This window comes from Cydia splendana, chromosome 19 (assembly GCF_910591565.1).
Source record: "Cydia splendana chromosome 19, ilCydSple1.2, whole genome shotgun sequence".
NCBI lineage: Eukaryota > Metazoa > Arthropoda > Insecta > Lepidoptera > Tortricidae > Cydia > Cydia splendana.
In genome coordinates, this window is record NC_085978.1 from 669,197 (window position 1) to 694,977 (window position 25,781).

At 38.7% G+C, this 25,781-nt stretch overlaps 1 protein-coding gene across 1 annotated transcript in view; it reads right to left on the bottom strand.

The window, feature by feature from the left end:
• LOC134799936 (calcium/calmodulin-dependent protein kinase kinase 2) overlaps positions 1 to 25,781 on the bottom strand; it is a 209,608-nt gene that overhangs the window by 147,105 nt on the left and 36,722 nt on the right. The window contains exon 2 of the mRNA XM_063772374.1: positions 11,901 to 11,965. Coding sequence (XP_063628444.1) covers positions 11,901 to 11,965 — 65 coding nt within the window. The remainder of the gene's footprint in view (positions 1 to 11,900; positions 11,966 to 25,781) is intronic.

Here is a 25,781-nt window from a genome sequence, read left to right on the forward strand (position 1 = left end):
TCTATCACAAATATCAAAACAGTAATAACAGTAACAGAAAGGTTATAGTGAAAGCACTTATTTTCCGCATATCTGGGGTCTAGACAAGTTGACAATCGTTGACAACTCCAATAGAAACTTAATAAGGTTAGAGTGCTCGCTCCATACATTGTAGATAAAAACTCATTTATAATAAGTTTTAAGCGAGCTTTACGATAACATTTAAGCTTAATAAGTATTATGTTTTACCATACCTTACCGCAAGGAAGATATTTTAACTTAATCATTCGAACTGTAATTTCAGTTACTTAAGTTTTTTTTTATATTAAACGAGATTAAAGAAAAACAAAGCTAAATCAAAATACGTTAATAATGTCGTTAATTTTAAACCGTCACTTGTCTCCTTTACTTTTGGACACATAAATAAAACAAAACATAAGTCACATGTTTATGTGTATTCGCAAATAAAATACTTTATTCTGTCTTTCTATTATAAGTTAAGTATTTATCATTTAAACAAATTACCCACAAAATTGGTTCAAAATCAGCTTAAAAAAGACCGTGAAAACCAATTTTCATTCGACATGGCACAATGCGGGAGAACGCTCAATCTCGCGCACAAAAGCTGCTTTCATTAAGATAAAGTTCTTCAAAGCTGGAGTTCGCTGGTTAGGGGATCATCCAGTAGATATGCTGAGCTGAAGATATTTCTAATTGCGATTTAGTTTTAAGTAAAGCCAAGAAATCAGAAGGTAACAAAAGATATAGCACGCTACTCGCGCGTCTCCTAAATACAGTTTTTCGTATTTTACAGTCCGTTAACCAAGGCTCAGAAACCGGTTAAATTTCCAGATCGTAATCATGTATACTTGGCGCAAAACCTTTTAATTTCGGTTTCGCTCGAAAAACCATTATTTACAAAACCGATTTTTAGAAGAACATTTCCATAAACTTTCTTCCTATGTCGGTGTCTAGGTATACATATGTTTACGTGGCACACCACCGGACCGGCCGGGCGTCTCGTCGTTCGTCGAATAAACCGGCTTATTTAGGTTACAATAAAGTTATTAAAACGTTCGCGTGCTTATGAAAGTTTCGTAGGAAAACCGAACTAAACCAGTAAGTACCGGTATTTTATAAACCGGTTACAAACCTTGCCATTAACCTTACGTTTTGATATTTAAGCAGCCGCCAGCGGCCGCTATCAAGCTCAAAACTGGTAATGTTTTTTTTATTTATAGTCTGCCTCTATGGCACCGATGAAATGTTTATATACGTGGTGACTTCCTTTGCGCACACTTTAATCATATTTAAGCGTAAGCGTTATTTTATTCTAGGTCTGTGGATGGACTACGGCCTTGTGTAAACCGTCAAAGGCCGGAGTACAGTTGGCTAAATAACTCTTATCGGCTAGTTATCCTTTGTGGTGTTATCTGATTCTTTCAGTAATTTGTGAGCTCCACAAAGTTTATTGAAGTAATTATATTTAAGGCTTGATAACGTGAAAGGATTGCACGCTCAGAAAGTTGTGTAAAATTCTAATTAAACCGAGTTGTACTTATATTTGAATTTGTAATCGTATATTTAGTTACTTCAATGTAAATACACAACAACTCGCATTATAGACATCTTATCTTATCTTATGGTTTTCGGGGTTTCTTGCGGATACACTTCCGAGTCTTCGACCCATAGAGATCTTTTGTGCAACTACCCCTTTATGGAAGATCGCATTATAGACATGCTCAGCGCCAAATTTTAATGAGAATAGGCTATATTCCATTGATAAAAAAATCTTAGAATAACAGGTTAAATTTGTTTTACCGTGGGACCAAAGATACCTACATTTTTATGTGTTTTATCATACAACTTGTATATGTGTGTATGTGTTTGTTAATATCCCCATCAAAATTAATGCATTAATCACAAAGTACTTTAATCGTAAAACTAATACGAACTTGTCGCTAAAAGCTTATTTAAATGGCTATCATTAATGTAAAACGCAAAAGTATTTAACCTCAGGCTTAGTCTGAGTCTGAAAATATCCAGTTTTGCATAACCGTTGAAACAAAAAGTTACCTAAATAAAGGATTTATTATAAAACTTTAACATGCCTTTCTATTTTTGAGAAAATGTTTGACTGACTTTAATTTTGTATTGCCATATTTTACTTTAAAATAATTAAATTTTTAGGGTACCGTATCAAAAAGATAAAAAAGTAATCATTATGCGACTCTATTAGTGCGACTCTGTCTGTCTGTTTGTCACATCGCTAAATATCTCAATAAACGCAGAAAGGATAGGTAAGTAATTACACCCATTTCCAAATTTAGTTTACAATTTAGCCTCCATAATGTGTGTAATGAGTTTTATACTGTAATTTATTAACATTTTTATAACATAATAAAAACACTAAAAGCTTATAATTTTTTTTTATTGAGTATTATTATATTATTATACTTGAGTTTTCTAAGAGATTATACACTTTTTTTTTTATTTAATAGAAAAAAATGAAATCGGTTCACATGATAAATAATTATCCCTATAAAACCAACATACATAGGTACATTAAGTCGAGTAAATTAGCCGATTTGCCTTTAGATGGCGCCCTGTACCTATACAATTATACTTTGTATACTTCTTGGGGCCTATATCGATAAATGCCAAACGAAAAGTAAAAATTTATTGGGATAACAGATACGAAAGGTCACGCGACTGTTTCCATACATTACTGCCCTGCCACAACATTGCGCTACTGGTGACGGCGGCGGCGGCAACCATAGGTTGGAGCGAGACACAGCGATCGGACCTTTCGTTCCCACCTATAGTTGCCGCTGCCGCCGTCGCCAGTCGCGCAATGTCGTGGCCGAGACGTTATGTATGTCTTGATTGGCGTTTTCTATCAACGATTGTCAATTTGTGTAAGAATGTCCTATAATATTTATTTATTTTATTTATTGTCATCTTGGCTAGTCCCCTTGGTCAAAAATCTTTCGTGTTTTTAGTTGCAATACTTGCAATATATTGTATCTACTGCATATTAAGCACCTTAGCATCCTTAGCTGTAAGATTATGCATGTGACTAAATAAAAATTAAATAAATTTAAAGTTTGTACGGAACCCTCGGTTTACTTGACCGGTTTTTTTATAAAGAGCTAATTCCACCTAAATTTCCATAAGCTATTTCCAGAAAACATAAATGGCATGTAATAAAGGGCTAAAATAGCATGTAGAATAAATAAAACTCGTTCTAATTCTAAAGTTACATTTGTGTGGGTTGTGTTTATAAAAAGAATGTTTTTCAATTTATTACTTGTTATTGACAGGGCTGTATTTAGAAGTGAAATGAGTATAAAATCAATAAAATATGAATGGGTATTTATTACACACCAATTAGGTTCACGTCTTTATAGCACACGGTTGTTTTATGCGATCAACGCAGAGTTGAACGCATGCGTTCACGGAATGTATGAAAAATGACAATGCGTTTACCGCTTTGTTTACCGCGTAAAACAATACAGTGTGGAAATATATGTCGGGCCCTGGAGGGAAACTACCTCAAATCCTTAAGTTGGCTCATTTTACTTAAAGGAGACATTCCTTTATTTTTAAAAAGAAACAAAGCTGCATTCAAAGTTTTTTTTAAATTAGCTTGTCTTGACCGGGAATCGAACCGAGTAAAACTTCCAAAAAATAAACACTCGCTATTTTTTTCTACTAGTCGATACAGTTAATGTTAATGATAACATTTCTCCAAGAAACATTAGGTCTTACACTCGTCTGTCGTACAAAATATCCATAAAATCGAATATTTATTACTCAAGAATATTTTTAGACAAGCAAAATTGAAGAAAAATAGAAAATTTTTTGAATGCAGTTTTATTTCTTTTTAAAAATAAAGGAATGTCTCCTTTAAGTAAAATGAGCCTAATGAGCTTAAGGATTTAAGGTAGTTTCGCTCCAGGGCCCGACTTATTTTTCCATCCTGACACTATTGTCATTAGATTATCTGATGAAAAATGGGTGTGCGGCAAACGCATCGCGTTTAACGCTGCGTTTATCGTAAATGCGCGCGCTTTAATGAAATACCCAAAGTTAACTTGGCCGAATGCATACGTATCCTATAAGCTCCATACTTGACGTACCACTTCGCATGTCAACTAACTTTAAGGGTTCCCTACATATGTCTCTTGCCCGGGTGTTTCTTTAACCCCGCCTGATTTTAAATATAAGCCCAGTAAGATTGCCATTAATAATAATTCATGTCAACCTTAGTGATCATTTTTGGCCATAAAAGTTACCAACACATGTAGTAACCACTCAAAATCAAACACCCCGGACTCATTGACCGTGAATGGCGAACTTTCCACTCAGCTAATGAGTTTTCTTTTCCCGTAAACAGGGTGTAAATAATTCATAACTTCCAGGTTAAGTTCCCAGTGGCCGATTCTGTAAACAATTTGATATGGTTTTATATTATTTTGATAGGATCTTGATCGTGAGCACCAATCAGTGTTACTGTTGCCGTTCTGATTCAGACTACACTAGCATAACTGCTTTAGTACTGCAGACTGCATTGCTACCGAAATAGTAAAAATCGATGTTCTGCCCGGCAGTACGAGTATAATGCAGTGGGCAAAAATATCGCGCTGCAATACAGGTCGCGTAGCCAACATGCCAATCGCTTACGCTCCGTAGCGATCGAAACGCAACTGTCACTGTCGCACTAATATGGAAGAGTGATAGAGAGACACAAAGCGTTTCGGTGTCAAAGCGATAGCGATCGTCACCTTGGCTAGGCCGGCTGTACGGATATCATTGTTCTTTATACGCGACAGCGTGATAAAACGGTATCTGTCACTTTCAATCGCGCTCTGTTAAAAACTGACGGATATTTTGTCACGTGGATAATGCAATCCATAGCTGCTAGTGCTGCTGTCGCCATTCATTTGACTATGGAAATTGACAATAACACCGACGCGTTCGTACTAATAATGCAGCTGCAGTCAGAAATGGAATGTTACCCTTAGTAATTCGACCGACTCCATTGCTGCAGAAAACGTCAATAAGTTAGTCGTCAGTCGGCTGGATAGTAATCCAGCACGACGATACTACCCCCCTTCATTCCTGCCGCAAATGTCAAAAATCGATGCGCGCTGCCGAGATTATTGACATTTGCGACAATCTAGTAACAGTTTTGAATGATTCACGGTTAGTTTCACTAGACTTAGGGGGGCTATTCATAAATTACGTCATTTCAAATTAGGGGGGGGGGGGTCTGGACATCGGATGACGGTAGCATGAAGTAGGAGGAAATGTCATTTGAAGCATGATTTTTGGATGATTATAGGGGGGGGGGGGGGGGTCAAAAATCGCCAAAAATCGATGACGTAATTTATGGACAGCCCCTTAGGGTAACATTACATTTCTGACCGCAGCTGCACTACTGGTACTGAACGCGTCGGTGTTATTGTCAATTTCCATAGTAAAATGAACAGTAATGCAGCTGTCGTTGGAAATGGACTATCACCTTTATATCGACCGGGATATGAACCGTGATGAACGGTGGTAACGTTGAAAGCGAACGCAGCCGAAGTGCACGAATGAGGGTATTTGTATTTATTTGTTGCAATTCACATGTACATTAAAGGTTTTACAAGTACTTAAGAGTATGGGTAGGTACACAAATGACACATGAAACCCTGATGGGCGCAGCAATGTAGGTAGATAGGTATGTAAACAATACTTATCATTTTATATGCCCGCATAATTTCATATTCTAGCATTATACAATTAGGTTGGTAGGTACATTGTTACTTTCGCACCGAGACCGTGGTACACAAACAAATACGAGTAGAATCAGCTATTTACTTACAAGTAGGTATTTAAAAGTTTGACCAGCGTATACATTCATTTGGCTGTTTACTAATTTTCATTAAAATAAGTAATAATTTTGTTTGATTAAGTGTTGTTTTAAAGTTTTATCAAATTTTTTTTTCCTACTCGTCGGCTGTAATTCTTGAATTAAGATTTCTTATACCAAACTGCAATTGGGTGTTTTTAATGTATGGGCTCGCAACTCAACTATAATATTCATACCGATACAGTTTAGTCATACTATAATGAAATTGACCAATCACAGCTCGCCGCGATCAAGAGGACGAAACAAAACCATAGCTCAAATTAATTATTTATTTTAGGTTGTATAGTAGAAACAATTGGTTCATAAGTCAGAAACGCACATGTGACACCCTTAATATAGCAACATCCATAGACTACGAAAACTACTTAACGTTGCGTGTTAGTCTCCATAGGCTACGGTGGCCTAAATCGAGAAAACAACTGTCTAAAAATTGAATTTAGCGCGGAGCAAGTACCAGGGCCTCATGAGTTACGAGAAGGTGTCGTTGACCAGCCCGCCGGGACGCGTACCAGTATGAATGTATCGCGGCTGTTCGCGTATCTTACATGTATACTTTTGGTTTGGTTTGTTTTTATGATTCTACTAGTTTAACCCTTCGAGTGGCATTGTCCTCCTTGAGGTCTCTACGGTAAGTGGCGGTGGCCGCGAGACGGACAGACATAACAAGCCGGTTGAGTGGCGCAGCCATTTTGGAAAAATATACGTCAAGTGGCGGGGCCTCAATGGGTGATCATCGCGAATTTGGCGCGTGTTAGAAATATAACCGTTTTCCAAAAAAAATGTATGAATGATATATATAAACTATATATCACTGAATTCGGCATAAAATGGGTTATTTGATTGTATACCAATGAATTCTATTCTATTTATGTGAATTATGTTAGACTTGTTCTAATCTCATATTACCAATTTTTTTCTACTTTCATGTAAAAATACGTATAATTACGAAATAAAACAATTGATTGTAGAAAAAGCAGTCTTTATGACAAAAAAATACATTTAACATGATTCACACAGTTTATTTCACTTTTTATCAGTGCGTATTCCGTTTGAATGTTCGCCGCTCGACGACGGTCGGCGCGTAATGGGCGAGGTGGGGCAGGAACATCACGTCATTTCTAACAAACTTTGTTTTACGCGGGAATTCGACCGTTAGGGAATACCATCCTTGTTTATTGACGAATGCATCTTGCAAGAGTGAGCAAGCAAGGCACAGTTTTAACGGTTTTATTTTAGGCGCGAAATGCAGCGTCGCACAGATGCCGCGAGACGGTCTCTGCCAATTACGGGCTTGTTATGACCGAACCTTCTCGCGGCCTCTGCCACGCAGAGGCATATTTAAAAAAATGGCCGCGCCATTTGTCCTACCGTTCAACCGGAGGTGCTGCCACCCGAAGGGTTAAAGTATTATTTTTGTTGACTCGTAGAAAAAGTATTGTATACAATAGTTATATAATCAAGCTTTTCAATCTCGTACCTCACATAGTTGCCTAAACACGGTACTCGACTGAAAAGCTCTCTATTATATCACGATTGTATAAAATACTATCTCCAATTCGATGTCTTTTATATCATTAGGTAATTTGTTATAAATTTTGATGGCCATGTTTTGTGGGCTTGTGCTATGTAGTACCGAGCGCGGTCTACACAACTTTGACACCCACCCGCTATCATCAGTTACCCGTGAACAACATGCATGTCTGCGTCGAAATATCGGGAGCTCGAAAACAATACACAAGGTAATCACGGTTCATATCCTGCGGACGCAGCACGGTTCCATTTTTATCGACTATCACTATGCGCGTCCCTTTCGCACTTACATACTTGTTAGAACGTGACAGGCATGGTGACAAGGGATAAAAACGCGACCGTGCTAAGCCGCCTGGTCGATATAAGTCTAATGGTGCAGTAATGTCTCGCTGCAATACTGCGGCAGTTTCAACTTGAACTGTGGCTTATGCTGCTGTTGCTGACGAGCTGCAGGAGTCGTCTCATAAAGCATTAGCTACGAATATTAGGGCCGTATCAAAATGAGATAAAAATTATACCAAACTGCTAAAACAGAATTGGCTACCAAGTTATCTGTATTCTGCAAGTAACTTGGGATAGTCAGGTAAGTTTGTAACTTTGACAGTTAAATAACTGTAGGTGCTTCTTAAATGAGGGATGTAAGTACGAAAAAAAATACGTCTAGTAATATATGTAGATATTATATTTGTACGTATGTATCTATGTTTGTGGGTATGTGTAATAAAATTATAGTTACTCCTCATTTTTGGAAAAACAGACTTGTGTGCTATCCATTTTCCGAGTCTTTTTGTATTTTAAACAGCTAGTAGGCTAGTAGAGATAATTGGCTATATTTCTTCGAAATGCTTTATTTCTAAGTATCTATCTGAAATCTGAAAACTTTGTTCAATTGCAAAGAAATAAGAGAAATAGAAATAGAAAATATTTATTTGGCATAAAAACATACATTAGGTACAGCAAATTAAATAAGTACAAAAAAAACGTACACCAAATAGGATGCCGCTCAGCATAAGCAGTGTCTGTAAGACACGGCGCTGGTTTTCAGGGCACCCAAAATTAAAACTAAACCTTAAAACTAATACAGAAACAGATAGAAACAGAACAAGACAGAACACGGGTAAGAAAGAAGGAGAGAGAGAGAGAGACGACATTTATTTCTCATAGAGCAAAGTATGTAAGTGATATCACGAGTGTCTTATTTCTGGGAATAAAGAAAAAGAAATAATCGAGTCTAAGATTTAATCTTAAATTGAATTGTACTTAAGAGTCACACGATCATATTATATTAATATTAGCGACCCGAGGCTTCGCACAGGTTAACACATGTTTTATACACCTAAACCTTCCTCAAGAATCACTCTATTGACATGTGAAAACCGCATGAAAACCCGTTTAGTAGTTTTTGAGTTTATCGCGAACATGGGCCATTTTATTTAATGTTGTCACTTTTTTTTTCAAAGTTCGGATTTTTTATGTTATTTTTACTCAGAATCATGAGCTCTTCCGATCCGAATAGGAGAAAAAAAGTAGCCCATGATTTCCATACATTTTTCTATCTTTCCATTCCGAAACCGCCATACAAAGTCTATGAAAAAATGGTAATGGAATGGGAAAAAAACCTTGGGAGACGTTTTTATTCTATTAGGATAGAAAGAGCTCGTGATTCTGAGAAAAAATAACATAAAAAATCCCAATTAAAAAAAAAAGTGTAGGGGACAACTTGAAATAAAATGGCCTACATATAAACACACAGACAGCCGCGGCAGGGGATTTTGTTTGATAAGGTGTAGTGTTAGTGACATCCATACTATTACTAATTTAGTAATTTATAAAGACGAAAGTGTGTCTGTCTGTCTATCTGTTACCTCTTCACGCTTAAGCCGCTGAACCGATTTACTTGAAATTTGGTATAGAGATAGTTTGAGTACCGGAGAAGGACCTAGGATAGTTTTTATGTCGGAAATCATCCCTGAAGAGAGTGCAAAGGGGAGTGGAAATGAAAGAGTTAATGAATTGCCTAATAATTGAAGTAATGCCTAATAAATGCGCGAATTGAATGATTGCTATTAGCATTATCCAGGCGCTATACCTACTTTAGCTGCTGTCACTGTCACAGACGAAGTCGTGGGCAAAAGCTAGTATCTATATAATGTCTAGTACAAACAGCAACACTGTTAACTGTCCATCTGTAGACCTTATGCCTTTTGTAATAAGATTTACGAACTGTCAGTTAACAGTGCGGGCGATGGTACTAGTTTTCGTTGACATTAGAAATTAGAACGAATAGACGACATACAAAATTTCTCCTTGGTCTATTTTCTATGTACTTCAATTTTTACTAACGAAAATTAAGTAGGTAGGTACACTGGCGTTCAAAAGTGCATGGATAGATGTCGACCGTAATGCCTTACATTACGGTTGAAACATGTCCATGCACTTTTGAACGCCAGTGTATATATGCTACGTAAATATACAGTCAGCAAGCATACTATTTACGTATGCAGCGGTGCTAAGCTAATAGTTGTGCCGATGCTGACTGCACATATCGTGTAAATGTAATTTGAACATATCGTTTTTAAATGACAACCAAACTTCGATTTGACTGCGAGTTCCTGAGACTCTAAGCGCCACTTGCACCATCCCATTAACCCGGGGTTAACCGGTTAAACCTGGAGCTACCATGGTTAACAATACAATTTGACTCCGTATTAAAGGTTTAACCGGTTAACCCCAGTACCAGTGCAATTTGACAGTGGGTTAATGGTTTAACCGGTTAACCCCGGGTTAGTGAGTTGGTGCAAGTGGCGCTTAGTAGAATGGTGCAAGTGGCTCTAAGGCAGTCAGTTTTCCTTAAAACTGCTTCTCCAGAATAACATTCCATGTTTTGCTCTCGGAAAGCAAACTAGTCTACAAAGCACATATCCTAATTAATTTAACTGGCTATTCAAACCACATTGTGCTTTTCGTCCAGTTTAACTCTGACCCCCTATTACCCCTATTTATTTTAAACCTACAGTTATAATTATAATAGGCATTCTGATTCCAGTCTGTGAATAGAGTTGCTCAAGACAAATAGGTACGCTGCGGTGCCTTGTATTTGTGCTGCAGTGTGTGTCTGCCTTTAATGCGCTGAGTTGTGTTCTGTGTGCATTGGGTGTGTAATTGTCTACACTTAGTATGTAGGTATGTCGGGTTGACTGCGAGGGAACTGCATTTAGTTCGGTTGCTTAGCTCAAAGTCCCATCTGCAGCAAGCATGAAATTTGACATTCATGTAGCTTATTCACGTACGATATGGAATGACAGTCAAAAAGAAGGTATTTCAAAAAGCGCTGGTGACCTGGCGGTAACAGTGTGCGACTTTCAATCGGGAGGTCGCGGGTTCAAACCCTGGCTCGTACCAATGAGTTTTTTCGGAACTTTTGTACGAAATATCATTTGATATTTACCGGTTGCTTTTCGGTGAGGAAGCCGGACTAATCCCAATAAGGCCTAATAGTTGGAAGCCTCTGGGTTGGAAGGTCAGATGGTAAAAACTAGTGCCTACGTCAACTCTTGGGATTAGTTGTCAAGTGGACCCCAGGCTCCCATGAGCCGTGGCAAAATGCCGGGATAACGCGAGGAAGAAGGGGAGTCAAAAATAAGGTAATTGTTTGCGTAAAACACTGCAAGTTGTTTCATAAGGTCTCGCACGTGGTTATTGTTGCCTATATTATTAGCTCCTTTTTTCTATGCTACATTAGGCATTTAATCGTAAACAAAATTTAGTATAGGTACAAGCTAAAATAATAATGCCATTGTTCATAGTTTGTGTGATGTAGAGCTAATCAAATCCAATACAAACTAATTTACCCTCTATGAGCCTGGATGGGCCTAAAACCAGCTGTGCATTTTCCCGAATAACATAAAACAAAAAAACCTACGTTGATGGAAAATATTGATGAAAATAAATGATTTGTATTATAGCAGTATCAAAACTACAATAAATTGTGAAATCAGACCGCTCAGATGCACTTGAGTATACCGTAAAATGGGGTGAGTAGGTGCAAAACTGACATTCATACCTCGATAACATTTTATTTTTACATATCCAAACTGAATGGTGTATATAATAAGTATTCCGGACGTTTGTATTTTATTTTGGGTAGTTCCATTTCATAACTTTGACGATAAACAAGAAATCCCACCTCACCCCGTAGTCCCTCGTATTTGGGGTGAGTTGGGTTTTCATACAAAGGTGATTTTGGAAGATTATTGGATCGATTTTTTTTATTATGAGTATTAGTATAGCTCCATTTTAAATTGGAATACATTATTTTTGAGGCAGTAGCCTTAAAATCCCATCTCACCCCCCTTTCATCCCTTCTCTCCCCATTCATAACCCAACTCTCCCCGCGAACCCTACTCACCCCATTTTTACGGTACACTTAATATACATACATACATACGCAGCAACAAAGTTTGCACAGTACCTGGGTATATCGCCGAGTCGCGGCGCTCTTGCGCGGCGCATCTTGGCAGCCGGCAACACGCCCACCTGGACACAAACATACAATTAATTAGGACATAGAGGGTACAGACAGGGTAATAAACATTTTTCTTATTTACTCGTAATGCATGTTAATTATAAGATGTAATGTTTTGAAAAGATGTGTCCCGCCGAGTTTGTTGCCGGTCCCATATTGGGATACCCTCCTCCAATTGAGGGGGGATTTAAATCTTCTCGAGGCAGAGGTGTACGGTTGGAGCCGGTGTAGCTTTATTTGACGTTCATAAGCGCATTGTAATATGCCTACTTGAATAATAAACTATCTTTATCTTATCTTTATCTTTAACAGATTTTAAAAGACATGAACTTAAAAAACCGGACACGTGCGAGTCGGACTCGCACACGAAATGCGCAAAAAATGACAAGAAACGTTTATTGTATGGGAGCCCCACTTAAATATTTATTATATTCTGTTTTTAGTATTTGTTGTTATAGCGGCTACAGAAATACGTCATCTGTAAAAATTTCAACTGGCTTTTCAGCCTGGTGACAGACGTCTGTGGAGTGTTGTAATAGGGTTCCGTACCCAAGGGGTAAAAACGGGACCCTATTACTAAGACTCCGCTGTCCTTCCGTCCGTCCGTCCGTCTGTCACCAGGCTGTATCTCATGAACCGTGATAGCTATTAGGCAGTTGAAATGTTCATCATCAATCACAGATGATGTATTTTTGTTGCCGCTATAACAACAAATACTAAAAAGTACGGAACCCTCGGTGGGCGAGTCCGACTCGCACTTGTCCGGTTTTACCCTTTGGGTACGGCACCCTAAAAAGCTTACCATGAAGAATTTCGTACATTTACCCGACTGTTCCTATCTCTATTTAATTGCACGCGCATAATTATAATGCTGTCTCGCTTGCACAGTGTCATTGACCGCCAGCATTATGGACGGGGCAGCAGCAGCTATAGGTAACTGAACTTAGAGGATCACCAAACGGAGTAGCCATTAACAGGCGTTTCCCTCTGTCGGAAATAGGCGGCCAATAGTCATACACATTGTATGGACTGTCGTTTATCTGACATAGCTATTTTTACGTTACGTATACATTTGACGTGCCCCTCCTCCGCAAAAAACGGCAGACTGTTTTGTACAGAAAATTACAGATAAGGCGTCTCCGTTTGGTTATATCCTCTAAGTATCTGAAGTGTCTTTACTTCCTAGTCAGAGTGAAAATATCAAAATTTGTAAATTTTTAACAATTTAAATTTCTCGTGATTTTATATTCATTCACGGGTCTGCTTGGCTTCTTGGTAGAGTTGGGTTGGCAAGAATAGTGCCGCTAACCCACCACGCAAAATAGGCGCAATCATATGACGTCGAGTTGCGGAAACCAAGCCCGCGAGAACCTATTATAACCTGTATTCATTCACCACTCTTCGAAACTAAAAGTTAGCTCGAATCTCTCAAAATTACTCCCCTGTGCCGAAAGCGTAAAGTGCAAAAGGTCTCGCCTTGAACGTAAGGCGCCGGGAACTACCGTTAGCACGAGTATAAATAATGTTCTATTTCTGGAGCCTTTGGTCGTCGTGTGATTAGTCGGCCGGAAGTAAGTAGGTCGCGTACCGGTACCCACACAATGTTTATTAGAAAATTGGGCCTGTTTTACTAAATCACGGGGTGTCGAAACTACTGGGTCTAAAATTTTGATAAAAATACACAAAATAGTTCTTTACCTATAGATGACAGGAAAATTAATTAGAAATGTTGACTGCACAGCGTGAGTTCATTACTTAGTTATTGAGCCGACCCCTACGGGTTTTTTAAAGACATTTCATTCACGTTCCACGTAAAAAATACTTTGTTTAAAATTGGGTAATGTACGGAACCCTTGGAACGCGAGTCCGACTCGCACTTGACCGGGTTTTCGTTTGGCGTTTGTCGATGTAAAGTCAACAATACTCTTCGCTTAGCAACTTTGGGGGGGGGGGGTACCTTTTCTCTGCAGCTGATTGTCATCTTGGCTTGACAGCAATGATAAAAGTCAAATCTGCCGTCAGAACTCGCTCCCATACAATCCAAAATAAAATAAATGTACTTGGTATAAGAATGCTACTATTATAATATACATATACCTAACACAACGTTAATTTAAGTAAGTACTTAAATGAAAAGATGTTCATCTTAAAAATATTGTAATATAGAAAGTACTTATGCTATTTTGTTAAAAGAAAAGAAAGGGGTTGTGGGTAGACTTATGTATGAGATGTGGGTAGGTGAGATGTCGAATAAACAGTTTTAGCAATGCACTCGTGGTTTCAATACATCATCCTGCCCAAGACCGTACTTTACACCAAGAATCGACATGCTTAAATAATATGAAACATGGCATGAACATTTACGTAACATATAACTATGATTTTCGTTGGTGAAACTTTTTAATACAAAGTAGAAGTAGAAGTTTTTTTTATGTATTAATAAATCTTACTTCAAGCAAAAATACTAGTTCTTTCATAACGGTGCTACAATTTCACCAGCATATATAAAGTATCTGCACAAATGAACTAGTTAGCTCCGTAGCTTTTTATTACTTCTCATTTTCACCAGGGAATAAAATAAGCGCATCATTTGTATGCTACACCGGACTTGCAATACTAGAACGAAACAAAAATTTCCGGGAACGCTCTCAAAGGAAAACTCATTCGAATTTCACAAATTAATCTCTATCTGACAACAGTCGCATGACATCTCGCTCGTACTACTTAAAGTTAAATTGGTGCGAGCGAGATAAGTTGTAGGTAAATGGTGTCAAAATGAGATCAGTTGGTAACAGGCGAAATGCCGCTCCAGCTTCTCGTGCCAATAAAATTGCTTTCTAATATTATTTTTCTAAGGGAATTCCTTTGAAGTTCATTAAAATGTTGATAATTGCTGGGAAAAATGGCAGATGACAGTAAATTAAAATTGTAGTCAATTAAATTCTGACCTAAAAAGTAAGTACCTACATACTTACATAAGTTTAAATTAAAATCTTCTCGGGTCAGAGGTGCAGGGTTAGAGCCGGCGTAGCTTTATTTGACGTTCATAAGCGCATTGTAATAGCCCGGCAAACGTCGGACTATAGGGGGCAGTTTGAGGGCAAGGTAAGGTTTACAAAAAAATCTTAACTTACGAGTATTATAATGTACCTATTCATATTCATATTCGTTTATTAATAATAATTCATATTACATGTCATTTTACAATGTTACATCAAAGTAGGTATAGTACAAAATAAATTTAAATTAAAATAAAATTAAAATTAGAACAATCAATAAAATGTCAAATAAAGATATAGGTACCTACGGTAACATAGGTAATAACTTAATTCATAAAGTCTGCAAAACTGTAGAAAGTATTTGTAACATAGTTAATTAAATTAGTTACCCGTTATCATTTATTCATCTTTAATGTGTAAATACTCTTTGAAGTGATGACTGATAGCCCACTGAAGTAGCCACTTAAAAAACAAATAAATAGCTGGCATGCGTCATTATGACTGTTGTTAGTTGCTATGATATTTGGAATTTCACATTATAAATACTAGGTCATAGATAAGTAAATTGCTAAGTAAATTGAGGTAGATATGGTACCAGGCGCACGATCGTGAGCCATTAAATATAGGTTCCGGAACCTATATTTAGTTAGGCGTATGGGTGACGCCAACCTGTCAAGTTGTCAAAATCGTTGGATCAAATTTTAGTTTTGTCAACTATGAACGTCACACGTCTACATAAATAAAAGGTCATTGTACTAGGTACCAAATACTAAGTACAAATACTCGAAAGTGAATTGATTGATTTGCGAACCTTACCTATCATTCTGACATGCCACGAAAATGCCCCCTGGAGTCCGACGTAAATAGGTATACTTACTTACATACTTGGTTGGCGCGGTGACCCAAAATGAGTCTAGGCCTCCAACACAAGAGCACGCCACTTTGATCGGTCCAGAGCGGTATCCCGCCAGCTTTCGCTGACGCCGAGCTCACGGAGATCTGCCTCCACTCTATCTGCCCAACATAGTAGTTAGGTATGCCTATATTTAAAATAAACTGTGTTTAATGTAAATATAAACAAATTTAACTGATTTGCAAGACCGAAGTGATCCCATAAGTGAACAAAGTTTTGTGCGGTACACTAAAAATCACGTGACTCAGTGACTCAGCCACTCAGATAATTCCATAGGTATCTAATTCTAGATAACAAGAGGAGGAGGGACTCCCCTCCTCCTCCTGTCCTCGCACGAGAACATTCCCCATAGTAAACGGAGAACGTTCTAAAAAACGGCACAACTTAGTAATAAGAGGGAGGTCCAGGGCATCTTCTTCTTCCTCGCGTTATCCCGGCATTTTGTCACGGCTCATGGGAGCCTGATGGGGTCCGCTTAATAACTAATCCCAAGAATTAACATAGGCACTATTTTTTACGCAAGCGCCACCTGACCTTCTAACCCAGAGAGGAAACTAAGCCTTATTGGGATTAGTCCGGTTTCCGCACGATGTCTTCCACGGAGGTTCCAGGGAGGTCCGGGGCATAAGCCGTTTAAACTGAAGACGCCGCTTCGAATCTGGGCTCTGCCCCTTGGCTTGGTCACTTTTTTTACAAGATTTTAACAAGCTTATATTTAATTTCACCTGTCCCGTTATCTGTCTGTGTGCCAGTCTGTAATCAAATCTTGCAAGTTAAATTTGACCCACTTCCCGGTTTCTGATTGAGCTGAAATTTTGCACCCATAATGTATATCGCGTGACAATGCAATATTATGATGACATGGAGCTGATCTGATGATGGAGCTGGAAGGTGGCTATAGGAACTCCGTAGTAAAACGACATATGTAACCTTAGCGCTTGACTGTAGGATTCTACCTAATTTTAATCTTATTTTAATTTTATCTACATGAATTAGACTACGAATTTTGAACGTTGTAATTATCAAACTCGCCTTCTGCGTTTTCGTACTTTTCAATTACGCAAAGTTACATTATCTCTCTATCTAGAACTAGATATATCAAATATCTGTCTTCGGTACTAATTAAAAGTTTTAATTTAATTAAAACTCTTCTTAGATGGCATTAATCTCCGCACTGACGGATTTATACATAAATTTGCCTACACTAATGTAGGCAGACTTGACCATTTTGCTAAAAAAATATACTTATAGCATAATCGAAATATTCCAATATTTTATAAGTACCCACTTCAAAATCGCCTATTCTGGCATGATGTAAGCATGCAATGGCAGGTATCGTCTTGGGTCGTCCCATTCGTTTTTCGTCACGTTCTTAAATTAGTCCTATTCTGCTTTCGTCACTCATTCTACATTGAAAGCCACCGACGATTGTGACGAATGTAGAATGAGTGACGAAAGCAGAATAGGACTAATTTAAGAACGTGACGAAAAACGAATGGGACGACCCAAGACGATACCCAATGGCAGTACAAACAGCAACTATCTTAACTGTCCATCGATGGACCTTATGCTTTTTGTAATAAGGTTAACCCTTAAACAGGCCTGACGCATTTTTTACTTTTGATTACTGATTCGGGTAGGTAATAGCTTAAAAAGAAAAGTAATTTCTTGTTTTTTTTATTACCCCTAATTCAATAAAAAAAAACCGATGGTTTTTATATACCCACTGCTCGGTACCAATGGTGCTACGTGGTCCTTATATGACCACTGCCTTGTTAGCCATACAGAGTAGTTTTAAGGGTAAGTCACGTGCACATCACATTTACACTTGCGTCACAAAATGCACTAACTGCCAGCACTTTCTTGGCTCGCATGGATGTCGTGGCTCGTAAGATTGACCGTTGAATAAATATTTAATTAAAAAACCAAAGGAAAATATATTACTTTTGTACTATGAGGGTTCATTCATATAAACTCCCTAAGTCATGTAAATAAGTCATGTAAACTCCCTGCAGGGCAGAGGCCACTTATAAACCACTCGAACGTGCCCCAGACGGGCAGAGGTTTAATACGAACCACAAACTTTTAGATCGAATATTTTATTAGAAAACAATAACTAAGGTAAGTTTTGACTTACTACACATACATTATCTAATAATCTACCATAAAAATACAAAACAAAATACTTACAGTACTTTTTTTCGGCGTAGCGAACTTATACAGCGGGAGAAACGTACAAAAACTGTCATTTGTTGTCGATTTGAACTTGACAACTAAATTACCAAAGAAATTGTTTTGACACCTGTCATTTTTTACGTTCTGATATCACCCACTTAATAGACTTTACGGCAATGACATTTTGCGGTAGTTCTATTTACTCAGCTAGCCAAAAAAAATCATTTGCTATGTGGTACTTATAGATAGTTACATTACCTGTTTAAGGGTTAACGAACTGTCAGTTAACATTGTGGACGATGGTACTTCCTGAATCTTCTATACCAGCCCTATTACCTTCTTTTCTGTATATGATAAGTATCCTGATCGAATTTTTAGTACTACCTATTCTTTTTGCATTTTTTCGAGGACGATTTTTTCTGCTCTATTTGATACTGCCGATAAAATTAAAAGTGGAAAAATTACTGTCTTGGGTTAGACTTGAACTCAAAGCTACTGGATCGCTATACCAGTGCCCTACCAAGACATCATCCATACGGCCCGATTCGAACTTTAAGATACGTCAATTAATAGATCTATAAACGATAATTATGGATTAGATATGTCAGTGTCAAATGTGACGTTTCTTCAAACAAAAACGTCACTATCGTTTCTAGATCTTGACGCATATTAATGTTCGAATCGGGCAGATAGACAGCGAATCTTTCCACCATATGGACCTATAGAGAGACTATACATCTACCGTAGGAGTGTTACACTTCTTAAACGGCTACCGGAGTTCCAAGTCATATTGGAAATTCACCAGTTATCGGCGTTTGAACCCATGTTTGACCAGCACACACACAAGAAAGGTTAAGAATAGTTTGTGTTCACCACAAACACACAGTACGATGTACCCTGTAGACTTGTATAGTTTGGTCTATAGGTGTAAACAAACTCTCATTACGGCGAGCTTGGCAAAGTTGACAGAAAAGTGCGCGCCGAATTACCAACCAGCGGACACGAGGGCACAGGGTTAACGACGCAGTATGGCAAGGCCAGAATGAAACTAAATGTTTTATCTACACCCATATCATAAACCTTCTATGAGGCGTTTAAAAATAGCAAATTATGGATAAAGATAAACTGTTTTGTAACAGCAAATGTCTTATCTGTGAAAATGTTATTATTGCGTAATAATAATAATAGATTTAATAGATGACATCAAAGCTCTCCAAAGGGCCTCTACGTATTGGATCTATATCCCCACGCAAGCCTATCAAAAGGCCGGGATTTATAGGCCCGTGAAATCGAAGGAGATTTAATAATGACAAACATCTCTGAAAAACAAAGAAATTTAATTTAACCTCATTTCTGGTATCAGTCCAGATGACGTTTTATTGAGTGTTTGATGAAATGCAGGAATGGCAGTCGTAACATGCGGTTCCTTAAAATATCATAGAGAGCTTACAACAATTGTGTGAAGAAGATTCGTGTGATGTTTTTATGAAACAAATTTAAAGGTAACAAAATATAAATTTGCGATAGATAAAATTATGTTTAATATGAGCTGAAAGCGAGCCCACGGCTGTATTTTAATGCCTTTCATTATGTAACAGTCACATAAACTACTATTAAGTAGTTTAGATATTGTGTCTCTACTGTTATTTCACGAACACTGCGCCAAAACTTGATCTGTAAAAGGAAAATGTCGGAAGCCGAGCAAGTGCAGTTCTCCCCTTTACCGCGCGACACAATGAAAGCGGAGATGCTCGGTCCCATTTCAAATATAGGGTTTTGTATAGGGTTACCCTTTACCCTAACGAGGCGGTCCATACATTCACCTACTGGAGGTCGATTCTACTCATGGTATAATAATATACTCCGCCTGGTACTCTATTCCGGTCTTTTCGTGGTCACGTGACTGACACAAGTCTACGTCATCATGCGACAGCGCTATATGATAATATGCGATAGCGCTATATAAAGTGGCAATGTTATTGTGACGTAGGCTTGTGTCACTCTGGGAACCTTGTTTTATTAAGGGGCCCACTGATTAACAGTCCAATCAATCAATTTTTGTGTATTATGGCTCCATCAGGGCTTGATGATTCCGCCAGTGTCGAGGTTGGATAACACACGGCCAGTCCGCCGGACGGTATCGGCCTGTCAGTTGTTCGGAACTGTCAAAATTTTGTTCTAACTGACAGGCCGATACCGTCCGGCGGACTGTTAATCAGTGGGCCCCTTTAGACACAGGTTCTGAATTTTTTAACAAGCAGATACGTCTGCGAGCGATACTCCAAACTTTACATTAAAGGAAAAAATGGAAAAAGTTACGCTTCCGGCAGGACTAGAACCCGCAACCTCCACGCCACCCCAAAGGCGTATACATAGAGGAAGGAATGGAAATATTTGCGAGGTTTTGCAGATGCACTGATTGCGGAGGTTGCGGGTTCAAGTCCTGCCGGAAGCGTAACTTTTTCCACTTTTTCCTTTAATATAAATTTGAAAGTCGGTTCTGGTTTTCAGCTGGTTTTTATACGACCTAGACGACCGTCTTGGTTATTGGCGCACGTCTCATAAAGGACTTTAGTTCGCATGGACCAATCAGCCTGAGCAATTTTCTAGTTCGTATCAAAATAAAATCAAAACCGTAACAAATCGATAAATCAGAATCGCGCACACTGAGGGTTTTGTATGGGTCGCCCTTTGTACCGTAACGAGGCGATCCGTATATTCAGCATAATGTGTTGCTATAACAACCGTAGGCACTGTCGGTTCGGCAGTTAGTTGATATCGCAAATAAGGATTACTCACGCTAGAACGGTCCGGGCCCGGGCCGAGGCGTCCAACACTTGTATGGAAAAAGCACTTGCAAGCCTTACTGATCTCGTAATGCTTTCTATAAAAAAAACCGGCCAAGTGCGAGTCGGACTCGCGTTTCAAGGGTTCCGTACATAAGTCCGACTCACGCTCGACTGCGCATTTCTAATAGGTTTTCCTGTCATCTACTTATAGGTAAAGAACTATTTTGTGTATTTTTTTCTAAATTTTAGTCCCAGTAGTTTCGGAGATAAAGGGGGGGGGGATGGTCATTTTTTGGCTATTTTCTTAAATAATTCGAACCTATGTATTTTAAAATTATAAAAAAACATCTTTGGGTCACTAATTTACATATGTGTACCAAATTTCAACTTAATTGGTCCAGTAGTTTCCGAGAAAATAGGCTGAGACAGACGGACAGACAGACACGCACGAGTGATCCTATAAGGCTTCCGTTTTTTCCTTTTGAGGTACGGAACCCTAAAAACGAAGTGTCCGACACCTCGGATATTTACAAACATTTCCTTAATCAAAATATGAAAAGCAACAAGCCACTACTTAAAACCCTTTCTGTTTTTCTTCCAAGCAACGATAGCTAATTTCAATACTTATCGGAAAAGGCACAAAAACTTTTATTCCGAAAGTCCCCAAAATAACTTAACTGGCGCAATAAGCTACATTGTATATGTATGTCACCGTAAAATTGTAAAAAGCGTTAGTTTATAATCTAACTAGCGAGATTGTAAACTGTCGAAAGATTGTGTACCGTAACTTAGTGATTACAATTTTACGGATTGTTTTTCGGTAGATTATAATCAATCGATAAGAAACCGTAAAATTGTGAACCGACACACGAGGAAACGCACCTCGCGCGCTGATTGGTCGGTCTTACAGTAGGCCGTTCTGTGTCCATAGAGTTAAGAATCAAACACGGGTGTCTGTGATATTAATAAAATACGCTTCAAATATTCTGATATCAAATATAATACCTATGTATTTGTTATTAAGAAGAGAATCAATAATTCTGATATTATTTAAGAAAACATAGTAACATAATAATAAAATCGGAAACGTCACTTTCTCATGAAACAAAAAAAATATACAATAATAATAAGAGAGTCGGTCAGGGTATCCGGCGTGTCTTCGTTGGTCGGAGTGGACCTCAAGGGGACCCGCAGGACTCTCAGCTCTGGCTTGCCTTCATTGGCCGTCCAGAGAGGAGTCGCTAGAGCTATATGCTCCAGGGTTGGAAGTGAAAGATGCATAAGACGCGAGTTGGCACAGTGGCTGGTAACAACCACTGGGTAGAATGCTGCGCACACCTCTCGACACCCCTGAGCCGCTTACATCGATGTTGCGTCTGGCCGTCTTTCGTCAAGTTCGTCAATTGCGGGCATTTTTCTCCGTCACTTTAATTACGTCTTAATGAGAGTAAAAGAGAAAGATCCCCGCAATTTGCGAATTTCGGTTTTCGCGGTAGGCCCCCTGGTGCCCATCTATTGAGTGGCGAGTCACTGCCTGCCCCTATAACTTGTGCAAGCAATGTTATGGCAGGTGTCCGAACTTCTTTGCAATCTTTTTTTCACCCAAACTTAAACCATAGACCAGTACTCTGTCCATATTCTCTACAATAGCTAACAATGCCTGCTGAAACCGGTTCACGGGTATCTATTGATGTACCCGTGAATGGGTTCCAGAAGGCGTTCTATATGACATCAAATCTCTCCAAACGGACTCTACGTGTTGGATCTATATCCCCACGCACGCCTTATAAATGACCGGGCTCGAAAAAACACCCGGGGTTTTAAAACGGAGATACAAATTATAATTCACCCGATATACGTCCCACTGCTGGGCACGGGTCTCCTCTTATGCGCGAGAGGGCTTGGGCTATCGTCCCCACGCTAGCCCAATGCGGATTGGGGACTTCACATACACCTACCATTTCCTCACGATGTTTTCCTTCACCGAAAAGCTAGTGGTAAATATCAAATGTTAATTCGTACATAAGTTCCGAAAAACTCATTGGTACGGGCCAGGATTTGAACCCGCGACCTTCGGATTGAAAGTCGGATGTCATATCCACTCGGCCACCACCGCTACAACAATACGATATAGAATCATAAACGTTACATTCTTGCAATTAAGTTAAGGATGACCCACGCAGCGCTAGACCAGGCCGGGGCCGGGCCGGAGCTTCCGGCACTTCGTTTTCCATGGAAAGCACCACGTGATCACCGATCAGCCGTCATAGAAAATGACATGTCGGACGCCTCGGAAATACAACTAAATATAAAAGTGAAAATCAGAAACGCAGCAATATTTCCCTTCTTTTTTATCATTTGAACTGCACTTCTTTGGTTAATCACAGATGAATTTTACTTCACCATTCAGCAACAATGTCATGTAGGTAACTAATTTTAAAGTTTTTAGTAATTTCCAACACGAAATCTATTTAAAGTAATCAAAACTGTTTGTTTGCATTCGACAACAGATCTATGTCATAGACTTATAATATATAGAGACGGTGTCTCAGCGAGCTGTCACTGTTGCCACTTTTGTTTAGTGTACGATTAACAATGAGGCCCACGTTGCTGTAGCCATGTCGATAAAGTCATATCGATAAACTATCGACATTTCTTGCAATTTTAATTTTACTTCAAAGGCTTAACGATACCTAAAATTACCAAAAACGCTTTTATTCTTTATTGTGGTTATCAGATCACAATTTTATAGTCACGCCCCAGCAGGGAACCAAGGGAAAGTTCAGATATTTAATTAAAATACATGAATACGTCCTAAAATAGGTGTTCCGCAATAATTGAATTATATTATTATATTATAATATATTCATTATCCATTAGCATTTCAATTATTTTTATGTTTAACGAAGATATTGAAGCTTCAATTAATCGCTATTTCGTTCCGCTGTGTAGCGTTTATCGATATATAACATGATTAAAATCGACTTTTCACATCCCTAAAAGAGCACACATATACGCTTTTACGCACACATACACAGCCTGGGCGCATCAAGAAAGGCAACACTTGATTTGAAGTCCACCTTCTCAACAGTATGGTTGTCCTTTTTTGACAAACGGCATTTTTAAAAGAGCGAGGAGAGAGAAATGATACTAGTTGCTGCGACGTGAAAGAGAACAGAAAACGTTGGGCCCTTGATCTATGTATTTATGGACACTAAAATATGGCGGCGCGCGGCTCACAACGTTCAACCAATCAGCGCTTGAGGCGCGTTCCTTCGTACGCCAGTTCACAATATGACGGTTTCACTTCGATAGATTATAATCTAACGAAAAATAAAGCGTTAAATTGTAAGCAGTATGTTAAGGTACACAATATTTCGACAGTTTACAATCTCGCTAGTTAGATTATAAACTAACGGTTTTTACAATTTAACGGTGACATGTATACATATCTCTGGCCCAATATTACAGGGTTCTATATTACATTTTCAAGATAGTTGAAATTCGACTTAATGTCACTATGACAATGTTCAAATTTCAGTTCGACTAAGGTGAAACATAGAACCCTGTAATATGGGGCCAGCGATATTACGGCGGGCAGTCCACTTCCGCTGAGCCGTCGATCTTATCTTAATCTTGGTCATAAAACCTACTAAAAATAGCGAAAGGCATAGGAGGTAGCGCAGCCCAGTAAAATTAAGGGTTCACCTCGGAATGAGAGATAATAAGCTGGTTAATCGTATACCTACACTTTTATTATGCCTTTAGTTTAGGCATAAGTCCGCCATTTATACTTTGTTTGTTATATTGTGCAATAAAGTTTAATAGTTATTTGTTTTACAAGGGGGCAAAGTTGTTGTTTAACCGCGCGTGCTAATATTGATACCCGAGCAAGCGAAAATTCCAAAATTGAGCCACGAGCGTAGCGAGCGAGTGGTTCGTAAAATGGAATCTTAAGCATTGCAAGGGTTTCAATGCACGAGGGTTAATATAAACAAAATTTGCCCCCGAGTGAAACACAAATTTTTCACCACACCAACCCGAAGAAAATATTAACTGTAAGATATCAAACAAAGACAAACCAAATCAAATCCAAAAGAATTTTATTAAATATTATTTATCAATCAAAATCATCATTTAAAAGGAAATTCAACCAGCACCAGCAGACATAATAAAACAACTAAAAATTTGCATCTGGGTAGGTACTTTTCCTCCTCATCATCATCATCATCATCTCACCCATAAGACGTCCACTGCTGAACATAGGCCTCCCCCTTGGACCTCCATACGTACCGGTTGGAAGCGACCCGCATCCAGCGTCTTCCGGCGACCTTAACAAGGTCGTCTGTCCATCTTGTGGGTGGACGTCCTACGCTGCGCTTGCTAGTCCGTGCTACTTTTCCTCACATGTGAATAAAATGCAACTTTGCTAGCGGTTTTTAAACAATCAAGAGAGCCTTTACGGTCCGACAGCTGACGGAGGGCTCGGACATAGCTGAAATTATCGAAAGCGCCTTTTTGCTCTGTGAACTGTGTGGGGTTTGCAGTAATGAGTATTGTATTGTATAGCGTCGTCTAGTACATATAGTACAACAAAAGTTTTGCTTGGGACTGGATTGATTTGTGTAAGATGTCCCTTAATATTTATTTATTAAACAATGTGACCGTATTAAGCATGTATTACTGGAACGATAATCGCTACTGCTCCCGCTTTAGGCCTCGTAACCTTGAAGGGGCCCCGACCTTGCCGGACCGCCCTTCGGCCTATCGACTGTCAGGCCTTGATAGAACGATCATGTTATCAGGTCAGCGTTTTGTCACGTATGTAGGTACTACATAGGACAAGTTAAAAAACATTTTGTTGTGTTTTTTTTTGTTTTTAAGGTGCAGTGAGTCTCGGTCCTTCTCCAAACACACTGAACACTAATCAGGCTGCCGCGCGTGCCCGGAA